The sequence below is a fragment of the Phlebotomus papatasi genome, chromosome 1 (assembly GCF_024763615.1).
Source record: "Phlebotomus papatasi isolate M1 chromosome 1, Ppap_2.1, whole genome shotgun sequence".
Lineage (NCBI taxonomy): Eukaryota > Metazoa > Arthropoda > Insecta > Diptera > Psychodidae > Phlebotomus > Phlebotomus papatasi.
Window position 1 is genome coordinate 883269 of NC_077222.1, and position 22548 is coordinate 905816.

The following is a 22548-nucleotide window of genomic DNA, read 5'->3' on the forward strand; positions in this document are numbered from 1 at the left end:
TCACGATGGACATTATCACGTTGGTGAATAATAAAAAAAAAACGAACGATATGTACAAAAAGGGGCAAAAACGTTCCCAACAACACTAAAATGCCATTTAATTTATCGTCCCTGAGCATCGGACATGTGAAGACAGTGGCAATATGGCTTAATGGCTTAACTGACAGCCTGAATGACTAACAATTACTACTCCTTTGCCGCCTTGAGAAGCCGGGTCCAACAGATTATTTTCAAAAATCTGAAGTTTCCCTAAACCGGATGTTAACGGTTTTGGGAACAAGGGGCCCTACACTTATCAGGTGATTCTCTAAAGTTTTCCTTTCTGACTAGGAATAAAACAAATTAAATTCACTAGTAGTAGCATTCTGTAAATAAGACATAGAACTGGGGTCTATGCAGTTGGTTTGTTTCCTTATTCAATTGCACTGACCATTATGAGGAAACTCGTTCACTCATAAAAGTATGGTTCAAAACCAACAAATTACCGCTGTACTTCCGTAAATTTGAAAGTTTAATTAAAGGAAATAAAAGTGATTTAACTTTATTGAAATTATTATAAATCTACAAAGTATTTTTTCTAACTTTATTTTACTATTAAAGGTAATCCCCTATAGGTTTACTTTTAAACTATGAATATACATAGTATACTTAGGAGTTAAGAATCAAAGACTCTGAGCTCATTATTGCCTCAATCAGCATCCAGAAGTTCATCTCAGAGCTACCAGAATTGCTCTCTTGACACTTTGAGAGGGTTTCCCCCATAGAGGCTCTAGTGCTGCCATCTCAGTCACTGTGAAACAGCAATATATTGTTGGCTTTGTCACACCAGGTGGCAACCCATGTGCTATCTCAGTCTCTCTCGGGGTTTAATCCAATCCTCCTCTTTCATTCACTCCTCGGCAATGGTTCAATTGTATGGGCATTCGGTTGTACGACTTTTTCGGCTTTTCTTATTCACGTCTCGCGCTCACGTCGCGCTGAGCAAAAAAAAAAGACATCCATGCACAAGATATTTTCGATTTGAAATAACGCTCAAGTAGTCAAACACTGGCGCTCAAAGAAAACACACTCGAAAAAGGTGTCCTCGGCCGACTTGTCCCCGTCTTTCGTGGCTCTGTCAGACTTAAGACCATTGCATATGGTGTGTCTGATGACATCTCTTGTGCAAGTGCTTTTGGTGTTCCATGGTTTTGTGAGACAACTGTGCTATGGTGATTAATTGACACTTATTCGCAACATCAAATGTCTGACTATTAATTTTTGTGTCATCAAGCTTGCGACAACTGTGAGGACTCCTAAAGTGCGTGTGATTATTAAACTTAAAAGTGATTTTTTTTTTAGAAAAAAAATTGTTTTCTTCAAAGATAGAAAACATTAAATGTAGGGATAAGTGTTGTCACTGAGATCCATCTTCAATGGAGGTCACTGGAGAACAGAGAAACCAAAAGCAAATGACCAAAATGCACGGATCAATTGAAATAAATTAAAATTCCGAAATGGGGACCATGGCATCAAAATAACTCATGATTTATGTGCCAATTTTCTCCTTGTGACTTCTTGATCATGTTCTAAGTGTGTAATTTTATTAGATTACATCGACCTCAAATGGTGTCCACTTTAATTATAGATGGTACCTTCTTTCTCACTTTGCCAAAACCCCCTTCATCCAACAACGACTCTCTTATACGGTCTACAGACTTGAGAATTAAAATTGCTTTTTTCTGCTTAAACTGTATACCTTAAACCGATAGAGAATTTCCTAATGATTCAGATATATAAAGCCGTCTTCAGACTAGAGGTTTAACCCACTGCTCGAACGTCTCGAAATGCTTAATCTAATAATTCAATCTTAAGTTACATTAATCCAAAAAAAATCTTGAGTGATAAAAAATTAAAATCGTTAATAATTTCAAAAGATTAATTTTGACGTCAGTTCAAAAAATAAGGAATTAGATCAGTTATCAATTAAACGAAACGTCAGTGAAATATTCTACCATCAACAATGTCAATAAATTCTTTATTATTTTATTCACTCAGAGGTCACAAAATAAAAAAAAAATATTTATAGAACTTTAAAGGGATTGACTAGCCTGGATATTTTTAGAGAAAATTATATCACAAAAAGGTAGAATAGCGTAATTCAGAACCTGCTGAAAATACAATTTTTAGAATTAAAACTTATCAATATTAGTGGTTGAATCATATAAAATATTGTGAAATAAATATAAAAATTTGATATTTGATACTGTGTTTATTGAGGGAAAATTTTGTAGTTCTATTTGGAGCAGGTTCTGAATTAGGCTATTCTACACCAACTAGTCCATTACAGACAAACCTGTAAGTTTAGTAATATCCTTTGCGTATCCTTCAAAGTTTGAAGTTTTTCTCCTGTTTAAGGTTATGCGTAAAGTAGAACGTGTATTAGGTTTTTATCTTGAAATTTAAAAGTCCAATGAACAGAATTAAAAAATATATTGTCATACTGAAAAACTCATCAAAAGAAATTTCGAAAAGTTTTTACGGCAAGTTAAACTTAAAAAAATTTAAACTTCATTTGAAATTTCGGAAAGGTCTCCAATGGCCTTGCTTCTTTAAGTTTTAAAAAAGTTTTCCGCTCATCTTTATTCACCAAGTAAACTATTTTAGCGAAGAACTAGGATGAGCCTCACGTCTAAAGACCGTATAATGTACCGCTCCTAAACCGCTAAACTCGGTAATTGAAAGAAATCCACTATTATCTCCAGTTGCATAAATCATTTTCCTCATGCCAACAAACATTTTTACGGGAGAAAGTCATAAATTCATGAAGCCCTCGGGATCAACAATAGAGGGCTTCTCAAGTGTTGAATATTGGAGGGGTTCGGGACAAAACCAGAGCTATTAAAAATCCATAAAAAAAGAGAAGAATTGTTGGCACCTCGTAAGAGTTAGTGGGCATCTAAACAATTATATACCTTCTTGTTTACAAACACCATTTCAATTGTGGCCACATCTCGAGAACTTCTTGCAAGCGATTGATTAATGATTTCTTGATTAACTGACAAATTGATATGATTACAAGTTGTGATTAAGTATGTGAGAATGGAAAGTGACGGAGTTTATCTTCGATCCATCCTCGAGGAACGTGATTCAACAGCCAAATTGCTGGGTTTGAATGCCTTGTCCGTTGGTGCAAATTAAATTGATCTCTCCTTCGTGAATTCCAACAAACTACAATCTTCCATCATCTGACTTGTTCTTATTCAGGAAGAAAATGTCTACTGATCTCGCGCAACTTTAAAATGCAATTTTCAACTAACCGGCGGGTAGTCAAAAATACCTCAAAACCATCACTATTGCACATCACATCGATTTTCACCGCGAAAATGTAGTTGCTAATGTCTCTATTCCAAGACAAGCAGTCTCCGAAGGGCTCAATCGTGGTTCAATCTCAAAATAGAGCCATTAAAAGAATTACCTCTCACCGAAGTTCAATTACACCGAAAACTTGAAGATACTATCGCCAAATCAGGTTCTCAGACAAGTGCTCTTATTCCAAGCTTCAATCCTCTCACAAAAAAAAGTTCACATAAAAGCTCTAAAGAAAGTCTCTGACTTCATTCCTTGATGCAGAGTCTGCAATTTCTTCCAGACCAAAACCAAATGAGAAAAAAAACGGTCACACAGTGAACGTATAATTTCGAACCAATGGGCAATTTAGCCCTTTAGCGATATTTCGCGTTTGCCGAGAACACCGAGAATATCGGGATGAAAAAGGGAGCAACAAGGCAATTTAGCGAATGAACTGGCGAAAAAATGGCCAAAGAATAACATAAGCAAAAAAGTCCAATGGTATGGTGTCTCAAAATGGTCTCATGTTGGGATTTGCTCTTTTACAATTCAACTTCTTTAGCCCCATTATTCATTGCGACTGTGATAAGTGTAAATTGCCAAGGACCCCCAGGAGGGATTTTGGTGCATCTTGGACCATTGTGGTCATTGGCCTCCATTGAGTATGCATACAGTGACCTTTTATTTTTGAGTAGTTTTAAATTTTTCCAAAAAAAATAACGTAGTTACAGGACTTCTAGAGGATGATCTCGATATTAGGTATATCCCTCTGATGTCCATTGAGTGCTTCTAGCAAAGCCCAATCTGCAGTGAAAAAGGCAAGACATTGACTTTGACAAAGTGGAAGATCGCGATCCTCGAACATGGACCCCGAAAGTTTCGCCATGTCTTCCTATCAGTTTGTAAACTCCTTAGCTTCGTGCTATCCCCAGTCGCAACTGGCTCAGCATCAGCAGAACCATCAGGGCAATGGTACTGCCACTAGTGGTAGTTCGGCCACGAGCCAACCAGGTCAGGAGTACTTTTCAGGCTCCTATACGCCCAACCTCTATCCAGGCACACCTCAGGCACACTACAACCAGAACTATCTGGGAGGTCAGCAGGCTCAAACCGGCGATATGGTAGACTACACACAGCTCCAACCCCAGCGACTTCTACTGCCCAACCAGCCTCAGCAGACCCAACAAACACCGCAGCAAAATCTCAACTCGGCCAGCTGCAAGTACGCCGCCCAGGAATCAACCACTGCAAGTGTGACCAACAGCACGTCCATCTCCAGTCCTCAGGATCTCTCCACAGCCCGCGACATCTCGCCCAAACTCTCCCCTAGCACGGTGGTGGAGAATGTAGCCAGGTCCCTAAGTAAGACCTCAACGGTGTCCTCAACAAATGCCACAACGAACCATCCGGCAGCAGGATTGGGGGCCAATCACACCACTACCGTGCCCCTACACAGCCCCAACGGAGGAGACTCGGACACATCCAGCGAGAGTGGCAATGAAACAGGAGGCGGAGGTACCCAGAGTAATTCCTCAAAGAAGGGCTCGGGACCACCGCAAATATATCCGTGGATGAAGAGGGTCCACCTAGGCCAAAGTAAGTATAGTCACTTTACTATCCAGAATCAGGGTCAGTAACTTCAGGGATGTATTTAGCCTACAATTCCGTTTTTCAAAGTTTATTCGCCGCCTTGACCAATAAATATTTTAATTTATTCAGAGGTTAATGCCCAACGTACAATAACTTTTGTTTGGTAAACATATTTTTGACATTTTAATGAGAGTGAGAGAGATTTACATCTAGTCATCTCGCTCATTCTCATAGAAAATTTCGAAAACACGTTTACAAACAAAAGTTATTGTGCGCTGGTCATAATGTTCTAACTACAACAAATACTTTATTATTATTATTATTGTTATTATTATTCATTTATTTGTTCGGTCTCCGAAATATACAGAAGAAAACAGAGAAAAAATGTTTTCTTTTCTTTCTATTGAGTCCACCGCAGTCTTAGCGTTGGTTGCAACCTTCAGAGGCAAACTGTGGAAATGGTGGAAATCCTCCTTCATGGCTGTATAAGCCATTGTAGAAAAACCTGTCTTTTTACAAGTCAAATTAAGAAAAAAATGAACATCAATAGAACTCTCATGATTGATAAAACCTCATCATTACAAATGATTAAAGGGTTTTTCTTATTTATTTTATTTTTAACTGAATATTGAGAAGAGTGGAGGGGGGTTTAGAGACCCAGACCAGATTCAAACTTCTCAATAAGACTTTTGTTAAGATTCGAGCACGATATTTCGCGTTATGCCCAGCGCACAATAACTTTTGTTTCGTAAACATGTTCTTGACATTTCAATAAGAGTGAGTGAGATCTAGATTTAGTAATCGAGCTCTTTTTCATGGGAAATTTTGAAAACATGTTTACAAACAAAAGTTATTGTGCGCTTGTCATTATGCCCAACGCACAATAACTTTTGTTTGTAAATATGTTTTCAAAATTTCCTGTGAGAGTGAGAGAGATGACTAAATCTAGGTTTCATTCTCTCACTGAAATTTCAAAAATATGTTTACAAAACAAAATTTATTGTGCGCTAGGCATTATCCTCGGCTTGACCATTTTTAAATATTTACAAATAAAGCATTGAAAATGTGATTTTTTAAATGGACAAATGGATTTTATAAAAATTTTGTCAAAAGGATGTTATATACTAATTTGACAAAACTTTTCCTTATTGTGTATGAGAAAAAACAACCTTTTGACAGACTTTTTTTGTTAATTTAACAAAACTTGTTTCTCAGAGTAAGATCCTAAAAAGCTTTTAGGATATTATTCTTTTTAATCCTGTCTTATGATTTAGACTGTGGATTTAATTTTAAATTCCGTCTAGATATTTTTAATTTTTATAAATCTAGCTCACTTAATATTTAAAATTTAAAATTTCGAACATCTCTTATTTAAAAATATTATACTAACAAAAAAGTAGTAAAAAGATACCGGAGCTTTCTAGTAAAGAAAATTATCATTATGTTTTTTTTTCTAATAATGTTTTTTGATTTTCTGGAAAAAAAATCATCTTTTATCTTAAATTTAGAATTGTTTTTGGTTTTTAGAAAATTACAATATGTAAATAAAAAAAAATAAAATTCCAGCATTTTATTTTACCTCTTTTCGATATTTAAATTTTAATTTTAAAACTATCAATATTTTAGAGAAGTTGATATAAAATCCATGGCTTTCAATTTTATATTGAACAACATAGAATTAAAAAAAAAATAGAAAAACTTGAAGTTCTGAGGATCATATTCAGACCAAGTTTAATTTTCTTTTTATAAATTTAAGTACAAACCAAAAGAAGTTACTAGCCCTGTTTCATATTCTAAAGACCCAAAAAATAGCCTCTGATGAATGAAGACCCTAAATTTAATTTTTCTTTTTAAAAAAAAACAACCTATTGATTTAGATTAATTTCGTATAAAAAGTTCCTTCTTGCAAAACAACTCCGACGAACTATTCTATCTCTAGCTGTCTTTTCACGGGTGGATAAAATAGTCTCAATCATCGCATCGGCTCATGATGTTAATTCTTAAGACATGATTCTCAATCATCGTGAAATCACTTGTCAACACCGAAGACAATATTTGAAGCAAATTAGGTGAATTGCATTGCTACATAATCACCATCACACGCCGCGTTGTTTATTTTACTTATACCGACAATATCGCACTTGTAACAACTATAAACAATATTGCGCGAAAATAAACACTTCCTGGGCAACAAGCTCAAGTGATTTCTCGGGCATTGCAGATGGTTTTTCCACCGGAGAAATGAAGAGAAAAAAATATATAGAGAAGGGGGCTCTCAAATGAGGCATAATCGTGTCAAAATAGTTAAACATTCACTCAAGTATCTCGGGAAATTCTTCAGGGGAAGAGTGTATGTTGCTTGTCTATCACTCACAGAAAATACCATGGACCATCAACGGGTTGAGCATGAAGGTGCGAGAAAATCACGAATTCCCCATGCCAGATGAAAATTTTGACTCATTAAGATGTGAGCCAGGGAAATATTGAGGCAGATTCTTAATAATCTCTACCTACTTTAACCCTAATGAATTTTTATATCCTCTGAATAGGCTCATACTTTGCCAAAGTGCTTTTTGTGGTTCCTTTGTACAGAAGAGTTAGGCTAAAAAGTCTTCAATATAGAAATCCGTAGGGTCATTGCATAAGGCACAGTCGTGACAATCAATTTTTATAGCACAAAATCTGGCTCGAATTTTGATGAACCGATTTTGATGATTACTTTAGCATAAATATATTTTTGAAAAAAACATACGAATTTGTTGAAATAAATTGGACTTATATGATTGGTATATCGAAATCAATTAACTCTCTGAAAGTTAGGGGAAAGTGCCCATGCTTGATACCATTGGAAGCTTAGTAATGACTAAATTTTTCCTATGTTTCTCAATAAACGTGACTCCACAATATATTTTAAAAACTGGCCACTTTCCAATAGTTTTTAAAATATGGTTACGATGAGTCATATATATATTGTGAAACATAGAAAATTTAATCATTACGAAGCTTCCAATAATATCAAGCATGGGCACTTTCCCCTACTAAAGTCGCTTTAGTCACATAATCAAATATCTTGATTCTTAGTGGCTTCGGCACACTTTTTAGATCAGAAAAATGTTATAAAGTCAAAATTCACATCCTTTTCTTTCTTAAAAGTTTTACATATCGTCGGTTGCGTCTACCTCTGTCACATCTGCATTCGTTTTGTATCTGCATTCGGTCCAAGTTGCAATACAGACGTCCCCTCTTGCGTGAAATGTTGACACAAAAGAAATGCAGATACGACAGAGGTAGACGCAACCGACGATATGTCTATTCTACTCTTTCGCACTCTTCTTCTTCTTCTTCTTTTGAATATCACACCAGATTAAATTTAGTTGCGTCCAATTTTGCAACCGGAAGAGTGGGAAGGACTTATAGAAACCTTTTCAGAAAAAAAGGGATGCGAATTTTGATTTCATTAAATTTCACCGATTTAAAAGTTGTTCCGGAGGCATAAATAACAGATTTAGACAAGCCCATTAGCCAAAATTTCCAAGGCCAGTTAGGCCTATATTTTGTTCCACTGGCAGCCAAAATTCTGAATGATCAAAATCCTTAAAGGGTCTAAATTATACGGAGAATAACGTGTGGAATTATTTTTAAAAACACAGAAAATTTCCTTTCCTCCGCGAGCGAAGAGACCATCGTGGAAGTAACTATAACACTTTTAAGAATTCGGGATTTTGGCTTTCTGAATTTCAACCGGGAACCATTTTGCTCTTGTATAATTTTTTTTGCTAATGTTAATAAAATCTCAGATATTTGAATTTTGTGCTCAGGCATAGCTTTTAGATCAGGAAAATTTCATGCAATAAAATTCCACTTCCATTTCTCTCTCACAAATTTTGAATATATCTATCCCATTCTTTTGCACTTCAAATTAGATTCAATTATATTGAATTTGTGTGATGCTTAAATGAAGAAGAAGAGTGCCAAGGGTTGGGATAGACATATTCAAAGGCATTGGGAGGGAAAGAGACGTGAATTTTGATTTCTTGTAATTTTCCTAATCTAAATGGTATGCCGGAGCCATAATCCGAATATTTCATGGAATCTAAGGTCCTTGACACATTTAGGACTTAAGCCGAGAGGCGGTTTAGTGGAAAATGATCGAAATGTGGTTTAACCATTTTTTCAAATATAATTTCGCTAAGCCGCCTCTCCGCTAATTCTCAAATCTGTTAAGGCCCTAAATTCACACCCCTTGCTTCCACATTTTTATATGTCTCTCTTAGTTTTTCGCACTCTTCTTCTTTTTTTGAACATCATGATAAATTTTTAATTTAGTTCATGCAATTTTGAGTGCGAAAGACGTACATATACAAAACGTTTTAGAAAGAAAGGCATGTGAATTTGGTTTTTATGAAATATTCTTCAAATCGAATTTGAGGGCACTCCGAAGTGGCTCACAATAAGAATCTCACTTACGCCAAGCAAATCTAGTTTTATCACTAACTATTTAAACCACAGACGCTGCCTTATGGATTATCGCACAATTTCTCAATCACTAAGAATTTTCTTTCACTGAATTTTCCTTAAGATAGAAGATTGCCAAGTCAATTCCGGAGGATGTTTATTTGTAGAAAAATTCCAATAATTACCTCACTGGATTAATATGGGGAGGTATGAGAGTGTTTTCATTGGCAATGAGACGATAGATGAGTGGAAAATTGCACTATATATAGCAATTTTGCACATTTGAAAGCTCCATGTATATCATTAAAGTTCCTCCATCCTCATTTTGCGCTACAAGATAAAAGAGCCACATAATTGTTTCAATAAATCAGACAAATTAATTCTCACACGCAGGCTAAATATTCAATTTATAATCACTCGTTCGTAGAGAAAATATATATATATTTTTTTTAAACCACTTTTTAAATGGTTCACTCCTCAGAATAATTTACCAAGCTTATTGTATGATGATTCCTATCTCTTGATTTTGCTCTCTCACAAGATTCAGGAAATATTCTTTTTCAATTTCTTCATGCAATCTCAACTTCTTTACATCATCCCCAACTCTGACGTCTTTGGCATGATCGAATTGTGTTTTCATTTATTTAAAGTAGGAAGGTGATTGAGATTCTTCCCCGTGAGAAGTGCGTAAAGAAAATGCTATGAATATTTGTATGATACATAAACCGCAGCATTTGGTTCTGTTCTGAAAAGAAAAAAAAATAAAAGAAAAATATAAGATGGAAAGAGGAGAAGAATCCATTTCATTCAAAATATGTAATATTTTGAATGAGAGGCAACTCAATACTGAATTTGCCATCAATGCATTCCCAATGAATATCTTTAATGCATCATACATATGCATTGATGCAGTATAGTATGTTGTGATCCTCTGATATTGTTCTTTCCTCATTTTCATACACACGCTGGAAGTAAATCCATCTGCAGAGTTGATCATGGAAGATAGATTAAAGATTGAGTTTGATTTATTCCTGAAAGAGCTTACTTCAGGAGACTGGTCATTAATTAATAATTTTAGGCTGAAAATCAAAAAAGAGGATTTGTATAATTGAACTTAGGATAGATTTATTGTCATTAATGTTCCCGAAAAGGCGTTAAAAATTATAATAAATATTTAAATTGCAAATATTTTCTTTTTCCATTGACTTTGTCCCCCTACTGTTCATCAACTTTTCTATAATTCTAATTTTTAAGATCGGTCCTCACCGATCAAACATGGTATATGGATGGGATCAGTAAAGACCATTACGGTGCTATCACATTAAGATTTTTCACGTTTTCATTTTAAATTCAATTCAGCCAATTGAGCATTAAGATTTCTAGAATTTACTTTAAAATTCTCACAGCCAGGACACATTTTGCAAGAAATTTGCTCAATTTTAAATAGTGCCGCAAGATCGAATTGCTTTGGAGGAACTCAGCAAATTAATCCTGATACTGACCGTGGTGTCACATATAAGAATAATATTAATATTAAGAAAAACCGGAGAGAGAGGTATATAGTATGCAAAATTTCAAATGGAAAATCACGTGTGTTAGAAAGAGTACACTCTAGTGGAGTAATACGATGAGTAAGATATTACTGTTCGTATTAATTGCTTTCTGAATCGCAATTCAGACAATTCGAGTAATTTTCCATGCGTGCCAACTGTGATTCAGTCAGTTTTCGAGCGAAACACAAGAGAGAGGCAAAATAAAACACTTGCTATCCTTTGTTGGCATTCTCGCAGTTCAGAAAGTATTAATTTTAATATTAATCTTATATATGACATGATCATGAAGTTTTTCACTCGCGTACAAGTTTATCACTGATCACTGTACTTATTTTATTTTTTTAGCCACAAATAATAATCAATTACGAGTGAATAAATTTAATAAGAACAATTTGGTTCAAAAGGCTACTTGTATAACTGCAATAAAATTGAAATTATTGAGCAATTTTAACAATTTAATTTGCTGAATTCAAATTTAATTGAGCAACCACATTTATGCTATTTTATCATGTTTAAACATCTTTTAGTGGATCACATATTAGTTTGTAGAAATAAATAAGCGAAAATCTATCAATTCAAATGATTTTTAATGCAAAATAATGAATAGAAACAATTCGTCTGAAAATTAAATTGAATTTACAAATTGAAAAAATCCTAGTGTGATAGCACGGTTAAGTGCTAAAATTAAATAAAAGCTTACAAACAGGAAGGGAGCAAAGTCATCTACGGAGGATAAATTCACATACATCTACGGTAGTTGATATCAACTACCGTACTTTCAAAAGTTGCATTATCTTTGAATTTTAAAAAGAGACATTAGGACCATTTAAAGGTACATTTTCAATTAATCAAGTAATTTGCAAATAAGTTCAACACAGTATTTTTATATTGGTCTTAATATTAAGACTAATATAATATTAATAATATTAATGCTAAATTTTTCAAGCGTTTGTAATAATTTTAATTTTTAACTAGAAACGTTGTATTTATTAATAATTTTAATTATATAAATCGACGTTTGGATTAGTACCAGGTTAAGTTACGACTATTGCTGATCCAAGTGACGAAATGCTTGCAGGTCAGCGATATGACAAGACGTCTTAAGTATAACATTTCGAGAGATATTCGGGAGACAAGTAATCCGCGTCAGTTACATTTTAAAGAGTTTGTTAGTTTTTTTTTTAATGTTTTCTGATGTTTTTTAAGCAATGTGTTCTCTTCTGTTCTTGTGACTAAGAGTTCAAACGGTATGACATGTATCAATCCCATTAATAATGTGTGACATTTTGGTCCAAAATGCACGAATAAGCGACAGTCTACTACTGCAAGACTTTTCCCCTTCCTTTTAATAGAGGAATATTCCCTTCCTCTTAATGGAGTAAAGCGGTCTTCAGACTAGAGGTTAAGTCTAATTCCTGAAGATCTTAAAATATTAAATAGCGAGCAATTTTAGTAGTTTTTGAGAACCTAATATGTCATTTATCTTTGATAATCCAATCCTAAGTTTATTTTTTCAAAAAATCGGGATTGATAAGAAATGAGAGCAGTTAAACCATAAGGGTAAGCCTTAGGTCTGAAACCCGTATAAATTACTAAAGCTTAAACTTTAATATATTCCCATTGCAACTCTATGTCCATCAGGCAGAGTCACATATTTTTGTCGCTTTATATCATTTCAAGTTCACATACGATTTAAATATGATGAATAGGAAATCGCGACTTCGAACGGCGCTCCAATTTGAATTGCTCTTTGGTCATCTTCATGCATACGCAATATAACAATTTCCTCAAAACACCTCCAAACCCCGCAAACATCCTACTCAGAAAGAAAAGATTTGCAACTCTTTTTGCCAAAAGAAATTTGTCGTGAGGATATTTTGTCAAAAAGATAGAAGAACATCCTTTTTGCAAGCTTTTACCAAATGCCATTTTAGACTATTTCTTTCAATGGGCCTCAATAAGCCCCTCAAATCCATCGAAAACCGCTGAAGGGTGAACTTGGCCGAGAGGGTAAAGGACTTTGGTAGTCTTGGAAATCGATCAAACGAGGTTGAATTTCAAGCTCACGCTAATGAGTGTCTATCTATGGGGATCTTTTGGGGGATATATTTTCAAAAAGTTGCTACCTTTTTTTTTATTCCTCGCTTCTTACCATCTTATATATAGTATTTTCTGGTGCCCCAACATGGGAAATACATGAACTCGCTGCACGCGAATTTCAATCTCCTTCTTTTAATACTTGACACGATAAAAGCCAGGTATATTCATCATTCACCTCCACTATCTCATGTCTCAGGTTCTTTTCTCTTCTGCCATGTGGATTTTTCTTATGTGCTCCCTTGTACACCAATTAATCAAAAAAGTAATATTAAATTATGTATTAATTCGTGAATTAAACTCCTCAAAGTGCACATTATTTTCCACTCAAACTTCCCTTGTTCGAGATTAATTGTTTAAACATTTGCTTTACTCGCATTTTTCTGCCATGTACTAGCCAAGTTACTTTGGCTTCTAGGACAGTAAATTTTCAACCGATTAAAAATTACCACAGAATGCAATTTATTCCATTGAGTAACACGACAAAATCACAGTACTTGTCACCTCAAACGGAAAGACATTCTATTTCTGTCGTGGGGGCTGATAACTGGGATTATTAATGGATTAATTGCCTCGCAATCGCTTTGTTTGCCATTAATTTTAACACTTTATGTCCCATACTGATTCTTTTTTACATAATCTTTATTTTAGATCTATACGACTTTAGAGCATGACTCTTAATAAATGCTTGAGGAAGTTAATGGCATAGACTATTTATGCAACATTTTTTTTATTTTCAATTTTCGAGTTTCTTTCGATTTTGATGTTTTTTTCTTTAAATATTCTATATAGTTGGAACAAAAACAAGTTTTGACTGTAAATTTTGCAAAAAGAAGAAAATCAGAAAAAATATAAAATATAATTAATTTCTAAACGCGTTGTATAAAAAATGAGCAGTAAAAAGTTAAAATTGGACAGTAATAAAGAAGCATAATAACGAGTTTTCATTTTATCTTAGAATTATATTAAATGCTTAATGTTCAAACATTTAAGTTTTTTTTTATTGACTAAAATTTTATACTTTAGAGGAAAGTACTCTCCCTTGGAACGTTCATGCCTTCGAATAATGTAAATTTCTTTTATTTTTCTTAAGAAATTTATTCATAATTTTCACATATTGATCTATTGATTATAAGCTAACTAATATTTAATAGAAATATGTAAGTCCTTTACAAAAAAATTAAATTAAATTCACATTATTCGAAGGCATGAACGTTCGAAGGGAGAGTACCTCCCCTATTGCTCAATTTAAATTTTCTTCTTCTAATTAAATACCGATAATCGAAAAAATAGTCACGAGAATATTCTATCCAAACGACTTATACAATAAAATATTTTAAATCAGAACTGTTCCTAAAACTGTTCCTAGAACTGTTTTCTAAATTTCAGCTCAAAGCGTTAGTTTATACCGGAATTAAGACTAGTCCAACATCGTCATAGATTTTGTAAAATAAAGTTGAAAACAGAAATTTTTTTTAAAACAAAATGATTTTTGTAATAAAGTTAGGAAATTGTGTAGATATATTTTTAAACTATAAATGATTCACTTCTTAAGTATATTAATCAGTTTTTAATAATCAAAGGCAGTAATTAGCATATGGTTGTTAATCAGTAATTAGGAACAGTTGCCGTACTTAAGGGAAATTGTAACGCAAAATTTTCAATTCAAATTTTCTTAAATTTTTCTAATTAAAATTTTATTTTGGATTGGAATTCCTAAAATTCCTAAACATATCTTACATTTTCAAGCAATAGAAAAAATGGATTTACATGATGAATTGACCATTTCCACGAGAAACATAAATCACAAAATTGAAATCTGACGACAGGTGTTAAGTATACTCAACTCATTGTGTAATGCTTTCAATATTTATTTATATTGGTTGTATTTTAATTTAAACTAAAAGTGTATAAACTTGATATTTTTTAAATTGCATTTTTGGTAATTTTTTTTATGGGAATGTGTATCAATAAGATCATTATTCGGTTACCTGATGTAACAACATTTTCACTTGACATTCTGTAAATTGTCAGCCTCTTGAAATCTGTTCAGTAACCCCATGAAGAGACTTTTCCATGCACACAAACGATCATAATGCAGATGTAAAAAAAATAAAACCAATTTTCCCGTTTGTTCTTTTCCAGATCGTAAGTGCTCAAAGAGTGGGATGCAAGAGAACAAACCATAAGTAACAAAAATTGTTGTACATTCAAATAAACTATCAATTTATTTTATTTTATTTGCCGCCAAAAAAAACAAGATAGACAACCCGTGCACAAATTTTTATTCCAACACAATCTTTTTGTTGCTTCTTTACCTCTTATTTTATATCCAATTATGTGCTAATTTGAATATTTGAGCAGAGTAAGAGGGATTTAATTGCGGAATTATTGCTGGAAATTGCTTCATTTTCATGGGCAAGGGTAATGTGTGCTCGAGAGGGTATAAAAAAAACCCAGGTATTGTGCTCTGAAAATCACGCAGTAAAACCTTCCATCATCGAAAAGTCCCATGTTTATGCCTCTAAAAGTATAATTGCACGTGTCATTAGCATAATTGCTGTTGTTGAGGGCTCAAAAACATTGCAAGAGTCTTGCAGTTTTTTAAAGAGCTTTCGGGCTTTTCGTGTAAAGATTTTTTGGAGGTGGAGAACTTTCAGATGATGTACAAATTTCTCCTCATTGGGACAATTATGTAGTTTCCAAAAAAAATAAAAGAACAAGATCACAAGAGTTCAGTACAAAAAGAGAAAAAACACAATGGCCAAAGAAAATTCGCAGAGTGCTCGAAATCAGATGTTTTCCTACTGATTTGATTTTTTTTTCAATATCGATATGAACTGGTTCATTAATTATTTTCATTTATTTGAAATCATACCAAAAAGTATAGAATGATATTTCCGTATCAGTGATTCATTACCCTATTAAGAACGGATTAGTTTTGAATTTGAGAACTATTTTAACTTGAAATTATAAAATTATTGCAGGAAATCAATGGAGGACATTACTTAGACTATTTTTGTAGACTATTTCTTAAATATATTAAAAATAAATCAAATCCTTGCACTAACTTTTGAGATATTCTTAAAAAAAAGTTGTTAAGAAACTTAATATTGTTTCAGAAGGGAAAGCGATGTGTAAAAGCCTTTACATATTGGGAGAAATTTTCGTTTAAAATTGATTTTTTGAAAGAAATTGCTTATTTCTTAATCGGTAAAGTTTTCACAGTTAGCCAAGACATACACCATATTTCTACCCTTAAGTTCTCCATGGTCAAATATTTCAATCTGAATGTAAAAATTATGAAAAGAAAATTTTAATTTGTAATTTAAATATTCAGGCAATGCACAACATTTAAGTCCTCACTCTTAGTAAAATATATCGTTGAAATTTTTATTAGAACAGTATAGGCTATAGGGGAAACTATAGGGGAATAGTGTTCCATGGACGTTTCCAGAACTCTATATAGGACCACAATAAGAAAAGTCCACGAGTTTCCATGAACTTTTCTGACGAATATTTCCACGTCTTGGATTATTAGCGGTATAATCGGCAGTCAGCCCTTTGAAAATTCGGAAAAACCCTCTTTATTTCCACGAAATCCTCCGTGGAATTTTCCATGCAACGGCCTTAGAAGCTTCCATGGTTTAATATTACGAAATTCAACGACTTTTCCAGTGATTTTTTTTAAAAATATTTTATTCTCCAAATTCTCCAAAAAACATCCACAAGTAAATAAATGAAGGATCAGTGCCAATTGACAATTTAGAACTTGGAGAGTATTTATCTGTTTATTATTTATTTTATCTATTACTTAACACTCAGTTGTTCTACTTTTGAGTTGAAAATATTGCTACCATCGTACATTTGAGTATGTCTAGCTCGCAAGAATTATAGTGTTAGGGTGACAAACAAATGCAGAATTTTCGCGTTTACTTCCATGGAATCTTGGCCGGAAAGATACCAGAAAATATACTCGGAATATTCAATGGAAATTTTGTTTCAATTTCCAGGGTATGCTCTAAGATAATTGCAAGAAAATACTCTGGAATTTTTTATTAGGGTTTATTTTCCCGGAAGTTCACGTGGAAAAATAGGAGATAAATTCCATGGATTTTCCCTCTATTGTGAAACTTTGCGGCCGATCGGCTACAGGGATGGTTAGGGGAAACGTAAAAATTCTGTCAAAAAGACAATTCTTGATGAAAATGTCTCTAAATGTGCCTAAAGGTCATAAGGGATAAAAATAAAACAATAAATCTCCAGAAAACACGAAATACAGGGGGTCACTAAAGTCTAGAAATCGATATCCCTAACCGTTTGAGTTCTATGCTGCTTTACCGGTAGAAAAATGAAAAATGGTCAAAAATCGCGATGTAATTTACTTAGAAACCGCAAAATTCTAGATTCTTATCAAAATTTAATTCCTCAAAATCATTGTATTATATATCACACTCTCTCATTTGAGTTCGAGCAATAAAAAAATTGTTTAAGACATTTTGACGAGACGTTCTTGCAAGATGAAAATTCCAGCGGTACAAGAAAATCATGTCAAAACGATGGTAATTGCTCGAAGCGTCGATACGTGTGTTTTCTTTCATATTTTTTTATTTTTTTACTTTTTTGAATTTTAATAGCAAATTAACGTGCGCTTTTTTCTGCACCTTCATCCAATCATCCAATCATACAACCCCTCCTTCTTTGAACTTTTCCTCGGCCTTTCCTTCCCGAAGAAATCCAAATCAAGAGGAACTCATGAGAGCCGTCACATTGATTTATGCTGACCTGAAAAATTATCATAGTGAATCTCTACCAGTTTAATGTGGGCTCTTTTGTGTTATCAACAAGAGCAACTTCAGAAAGCACTTTTCGGAGCAAATAAACACTAAATCGTGCGCTAAATGCCATCTTCAGAGCAAATTGCTAAGCCGCATTTGAAACTCCCAAATCGTTCATTTGCAATAGAAGCGGCAAGTTTATTTTTTAACAAATTTTCTGTTTATTTTTTTTTATTTCAGAAAATTTGCATAATGAAATTTTAAATATAAACATTTAGGTTTCTAACTGTGTTATCACACTTGCACATTAAAATTTTAATATGATTCACATTAATTGTCGCTGGTGAGAGTCCAAATGTGTAATTTGTGTGTTTGAATCATTTTATATTCAAAATTTGGTCTATTTGTTGTTAAAAAGATAGACTTGGCCCGCAAAATTTGATATAAATTGATTTATTGCATTAATGCGAAAAATTCACGCGATTTTCTCTTTAATTTTTTAATGTGAAAAATATTTATGATTTAGGTAAACTTAAACTTATTTTTGCAGGCCAAGTCCAATTCTTTATCATTAAATAGAAAAACCCCAAATATCAAGTGACTCAAAGACACAAATAACATATTTGGACGCTCATAAGCGACAATTAATGTAAATTACATTAAAATTTTAATGTGCAAGTGTGATAACGCCGTAAGGCAATTTAAATTTGTCAAAAGGACGTTTTTCATTTTTCTTATGCCTTCTTAAATCGTCCAATGAACAACCTAGTCACAAACTTTAAACAAAAAAACGTTACAAACCTTTTCTTTTTCAGAGTAGCAATTAATAGAAATTCATTTTTTCTCCTGGATAATTTTTTAAGGCAAAGATGCCTCTTCCATTGTAACAGTGCGATTTGCTATCCAATGCAAATAGATTCTTTTTCGGCCATTTCCACGGAAATATCACCTTCCCACATATAATTTTGGCCATCCATAAATCTTGCAATCCACGCGGAGGCCGCTCCTAATGAATTTCCAATGAGAAGATTAGCAGAGTTGTCGGAAAAGTTGACCCATTTGTCTCCCTCGGCAATGGAAATTCAGCCTGAGAGAGGGTAAAATGCAGCCCTCTAGAATGATCTTTCAAGGGGCTACTAACTTACTCCTTCAGTGTTTTACATCACGCTAAGCAAACATTTCTAAATGCCAAAAGAGATAAATCGCAGAAGAGGTTTAGCTAGGTCAGAGGGCAACGACGTTTCTCTATTCAGTGGGAGTGTTTTATCTCTCATTAGGATTTGAAATTATTGGCTTTTCAGGTCAATTTTGCTCATAAATAAATAGCTTAGGAAATAAATTATATTTAGACTACGAATTAGACAGTTTTATAGGCCTAAAAAGCGTCACAAATTTCCTCATTTAAATAATCAAAATGTAGCGACAATTTCTGTAATCAAATTTTATGCTAATAAACCAATATTACTGTTAGAAATTAACAGTCCGCGAAATTTTCCACCTGGAAGAAGTTCACCGGGAGCCATGGAAACCACTTTTTCTTTATCCTAATTCAAACCTCTTGATAAAGAATACCGAATCTTTTTTGAACGCAGTTTCAGCTGCTATATATGCAATATACTTCCTCCTTTCGATTGATTCTTTAAATGGTGTGAAGATATTAAAAGAAAAAAAAATAAACTGACCATGAGATAAAGTTTTATTTCCTGATCTTGGCAATTTCCCCAAGCAAAACGCATTTGAAATCATGGATAATTTGCACAATTTACTCAAAATATACTTCATTATTTTCATTTAAATTTGCATACCATTTTAGCACTGTTATTATCTTAATAGACCTGCATGATACATGTCATTATACTACTTGTAAGTAAACATTTATATGCACATTCAACTGATAAATGCTTTAAATCCTGTTGTTTATTCAAATAATTAGCAGTTGACAGCTGATGTTAAGAACTGTCACTTTCTAGATTATCACAAAATAGTTGGAAGTGTCAAGTAAAAAGTTGAAAGTTGCTGTCAATTATTTTTATTGCTTAGTATTAGAGTTTTTTTTGTAGAATTATTAAAATTTGTGTGATGAATAATTTTCATTTTTTTTTCTAAAGAATTTCCGAAAATAAATATAAATTGGTTTTCATTTCAATAATTTACAATTTAATCCCACTTTCAATGCGTCCATCGCCGTCTTAGGTTTGCTTCTAAGCGACAGGACAAAATGATAGAAAAGTCCTTTAAGCTTAATTATTTTCTACTTTGAAATAAGGAAAAAATTCTTACTAAATTATTCTAAAATAGCATTCCTTAGGCTTCAAATTATTGATGATGATCCTCAGGTCCTTTTAATCCGTAAAATTTACCAGTAAATAATCAGCCCAAACTATTCTACACTGCGAATTTAGAATTAAGGATTAGAGGTGTTTTGCATAGATTTTTTAACCTTACCCTTCATTGCCAAATTCTTCGAACTAAATATTCTCAAGGACCAGCCTGAGTCTATTTGGGCCTTTTGGTAGATAGTGTATTTTTTGAATTATTAGCGTGTTTAGCCTATCAGATTAACAAATTCTTAGTTTCATTTATATCTTAAAATTTAAGAGACAGGTTAATAAATTTCTTCTTTAAATCTCTAAATTGTTTTTGACAACGACGGATGACAGGTACTGCCAAACTGTCTCCGTATGGGCATCGGAGAATGTTCATTTTTAGAATCATGTTAGCATTTTGGGCAATCAAAAGAATTATTTTATTACAAATTCTTAATTCATTTATAGCTCAAAATTTAAGGCAGAGATTAATAACTTTCTTCTTTAAATCTTTAAATTGTTTTTGACAACGACAGATGACAGGTACTTTAAAAACTGCTTGTGTCTAAACATCAGAGACCGTGCTTTATTTCTTTTTAATTTTAATTATCATTTTAGCTAATTAAAAATAAGTATTTTACAAAATTTTAATTTCATTTGTAGCTTAAAGTTTGAGGCAATATTCCATAAATTTCTTCTTTAAATCCTTAAATTGTTTTTGATAACTATGGATGCCAGGTTATGTCAGTACAGTAGAGTCTCACTCAATCGGCTCTTTCTCAATCGGGCGTCAAATTTTGTTGACAATTTTCACGTTTAATTATGAAGCTAATTCACTCAAATTCGCTGTAGTTCTTCCTATTTTATCCTGATCCTTTACAATTGAGCGCTTTTTGTGGAATTTACAAAGGTTTTGACGCCCAAATCTATCGATAAACCGGATGACATTTCGCCCCATATTCCCGATTGAGAGAGAGTCTACTGTATTACGTTTTAGTATATCGTTTTTTTTTTTAATTCGTCAAACCCATGACTATCTCGTGGAATTGACGAAGGCATCGATACATTTAATAAACTTGAGGAATTACACTTGACAGATGCTGTCAAATACTGACATCACTGTCATTTTTTATCAATTACAACATTTCGTATTTAACTCTTTTACAGCTTGTATTGTTTAAGCGCTAAAGTGATTTATTAAGTACCAGAATTTCTGTGTACTTTCTACACCTCATTTTTTCTTGAAGTATGAGTTTTCGTACTTGTTGTCCCCTTGGTAGTTTTCTCTGGTAAAACTTTTCCATGGGGCACTCCTACAGGTGCGTAAATCATTCTCAACTGATGGTGCGTTTCTCGGCAGCCTCTGTCAGAGGGTGAAAAGTACCTCAAATCCCATGGAAGGGTCATAGAGCACGAGATACTCCAATCCGTAAGATTGGCGAGTTGGGAGGGAGATTAATAGAGATGGTGTAAATTTACTTTTACACTTCGACATCCCCCAGTTGTGAATCTTCGGGTGGAAGCCTTTATTGCAATAAGTGGTTTTTAGATAAGAAAACTTGTTCTCAGTGAACTCCCAATTCTTTCACGATGCATTTATATGAGAATACTGCAAGAGAAGAAATGTTCAAGAGTGTGCTACTTCATACAGGAAAAAAGAGGGTCTGAGGAATTGTAGGCTAAAAATGTGAATGAAAAGACACTGAGTTGAATGACCTATTCCCAAAAATTGTCCAATCCCACAAAATTTCTTTTTGTTTTCATTGAATTTTTACTAATATTTGACACTTTTTCGAAATTTCAGATCTCCGGGACAAAATCCGTGATGGTAAATTATTTTTATTTATTTATTTTTCACCCTATTTTTCATCTTAATTTAATCCCAAGTAATTTGTTGCAATTTTTTTTGCTGTCTGAAAATTAATTGCGAAATAAATTGAATTACCCAAGAAGCAAAATGGTTGTATTAGCACTTACAATTTTATAGAGGTCTTACAATATAATTTTAAAAGGCTTGTAATGAGAATTTTGGATTTTTTGTTGCTGCAAGGGTTTCCAGACTTAAGGAATTGGACAGCTGTCTTATTTTTGCAATTCCTACATGCCAATTCGGTTTCCAAGCACTTAGACAATTTGAAGATTTTTGACAAATACTTTTCACGTCATATTTACTTCGTATTTACTAAATTCATTGCTAATTTCACAAAACGGCTTAACATCCTTAATATTAATATTTTTTTTACAATTTAAAAAAATAAAAAGCAAAATTTGTAATTCTAAGATTTTTTCGCTTTGTCAAAGGTTTTCAGTGTCCAATTCCATAAAGGTCTCTACACAGTGAAGCAATTTTGATCAAAAATTTTTTTAGAACGAAACTACGTAGGGGAGGGGAACTAAGCTTTCTCGCTAGGGGAATTCGGAACATGCATTATTACTTTT

General features: G+C 33.3%; 1 protein-coding gene across 1 annotated transcript in view; it reads left to right on the plus strand.

Annotated features, from left to right (window-relative positions):
- Positions 1 to 1064: 1064 nt before the first annotated feature.
- Positions 1065 to 22548, plus strand: part of LOC129799831 (homeotic protein Sex combs reduced) — a 49289-nt gene continuing 27805 nt past the window's right edge. Inside the window, exons 1-3 of the mRNA XM_055844071.1 lie at positions 1065 to 1380; positions 4056 to 4926; positions 21914 to 21937. Of these exons, the coding sequence (XP_055700046.1) occupies positions 4194 to 4926; positions 21914 to 21937 (757 nt within the window). The 5' untranslated portion in view covers positions 1065 to 1380; positions 4056 to 4193. The remainder of the gene's footprint in view (positions 1381 to 4055; positions 4927 to 21913; positions 21938 to 22548) is intronic.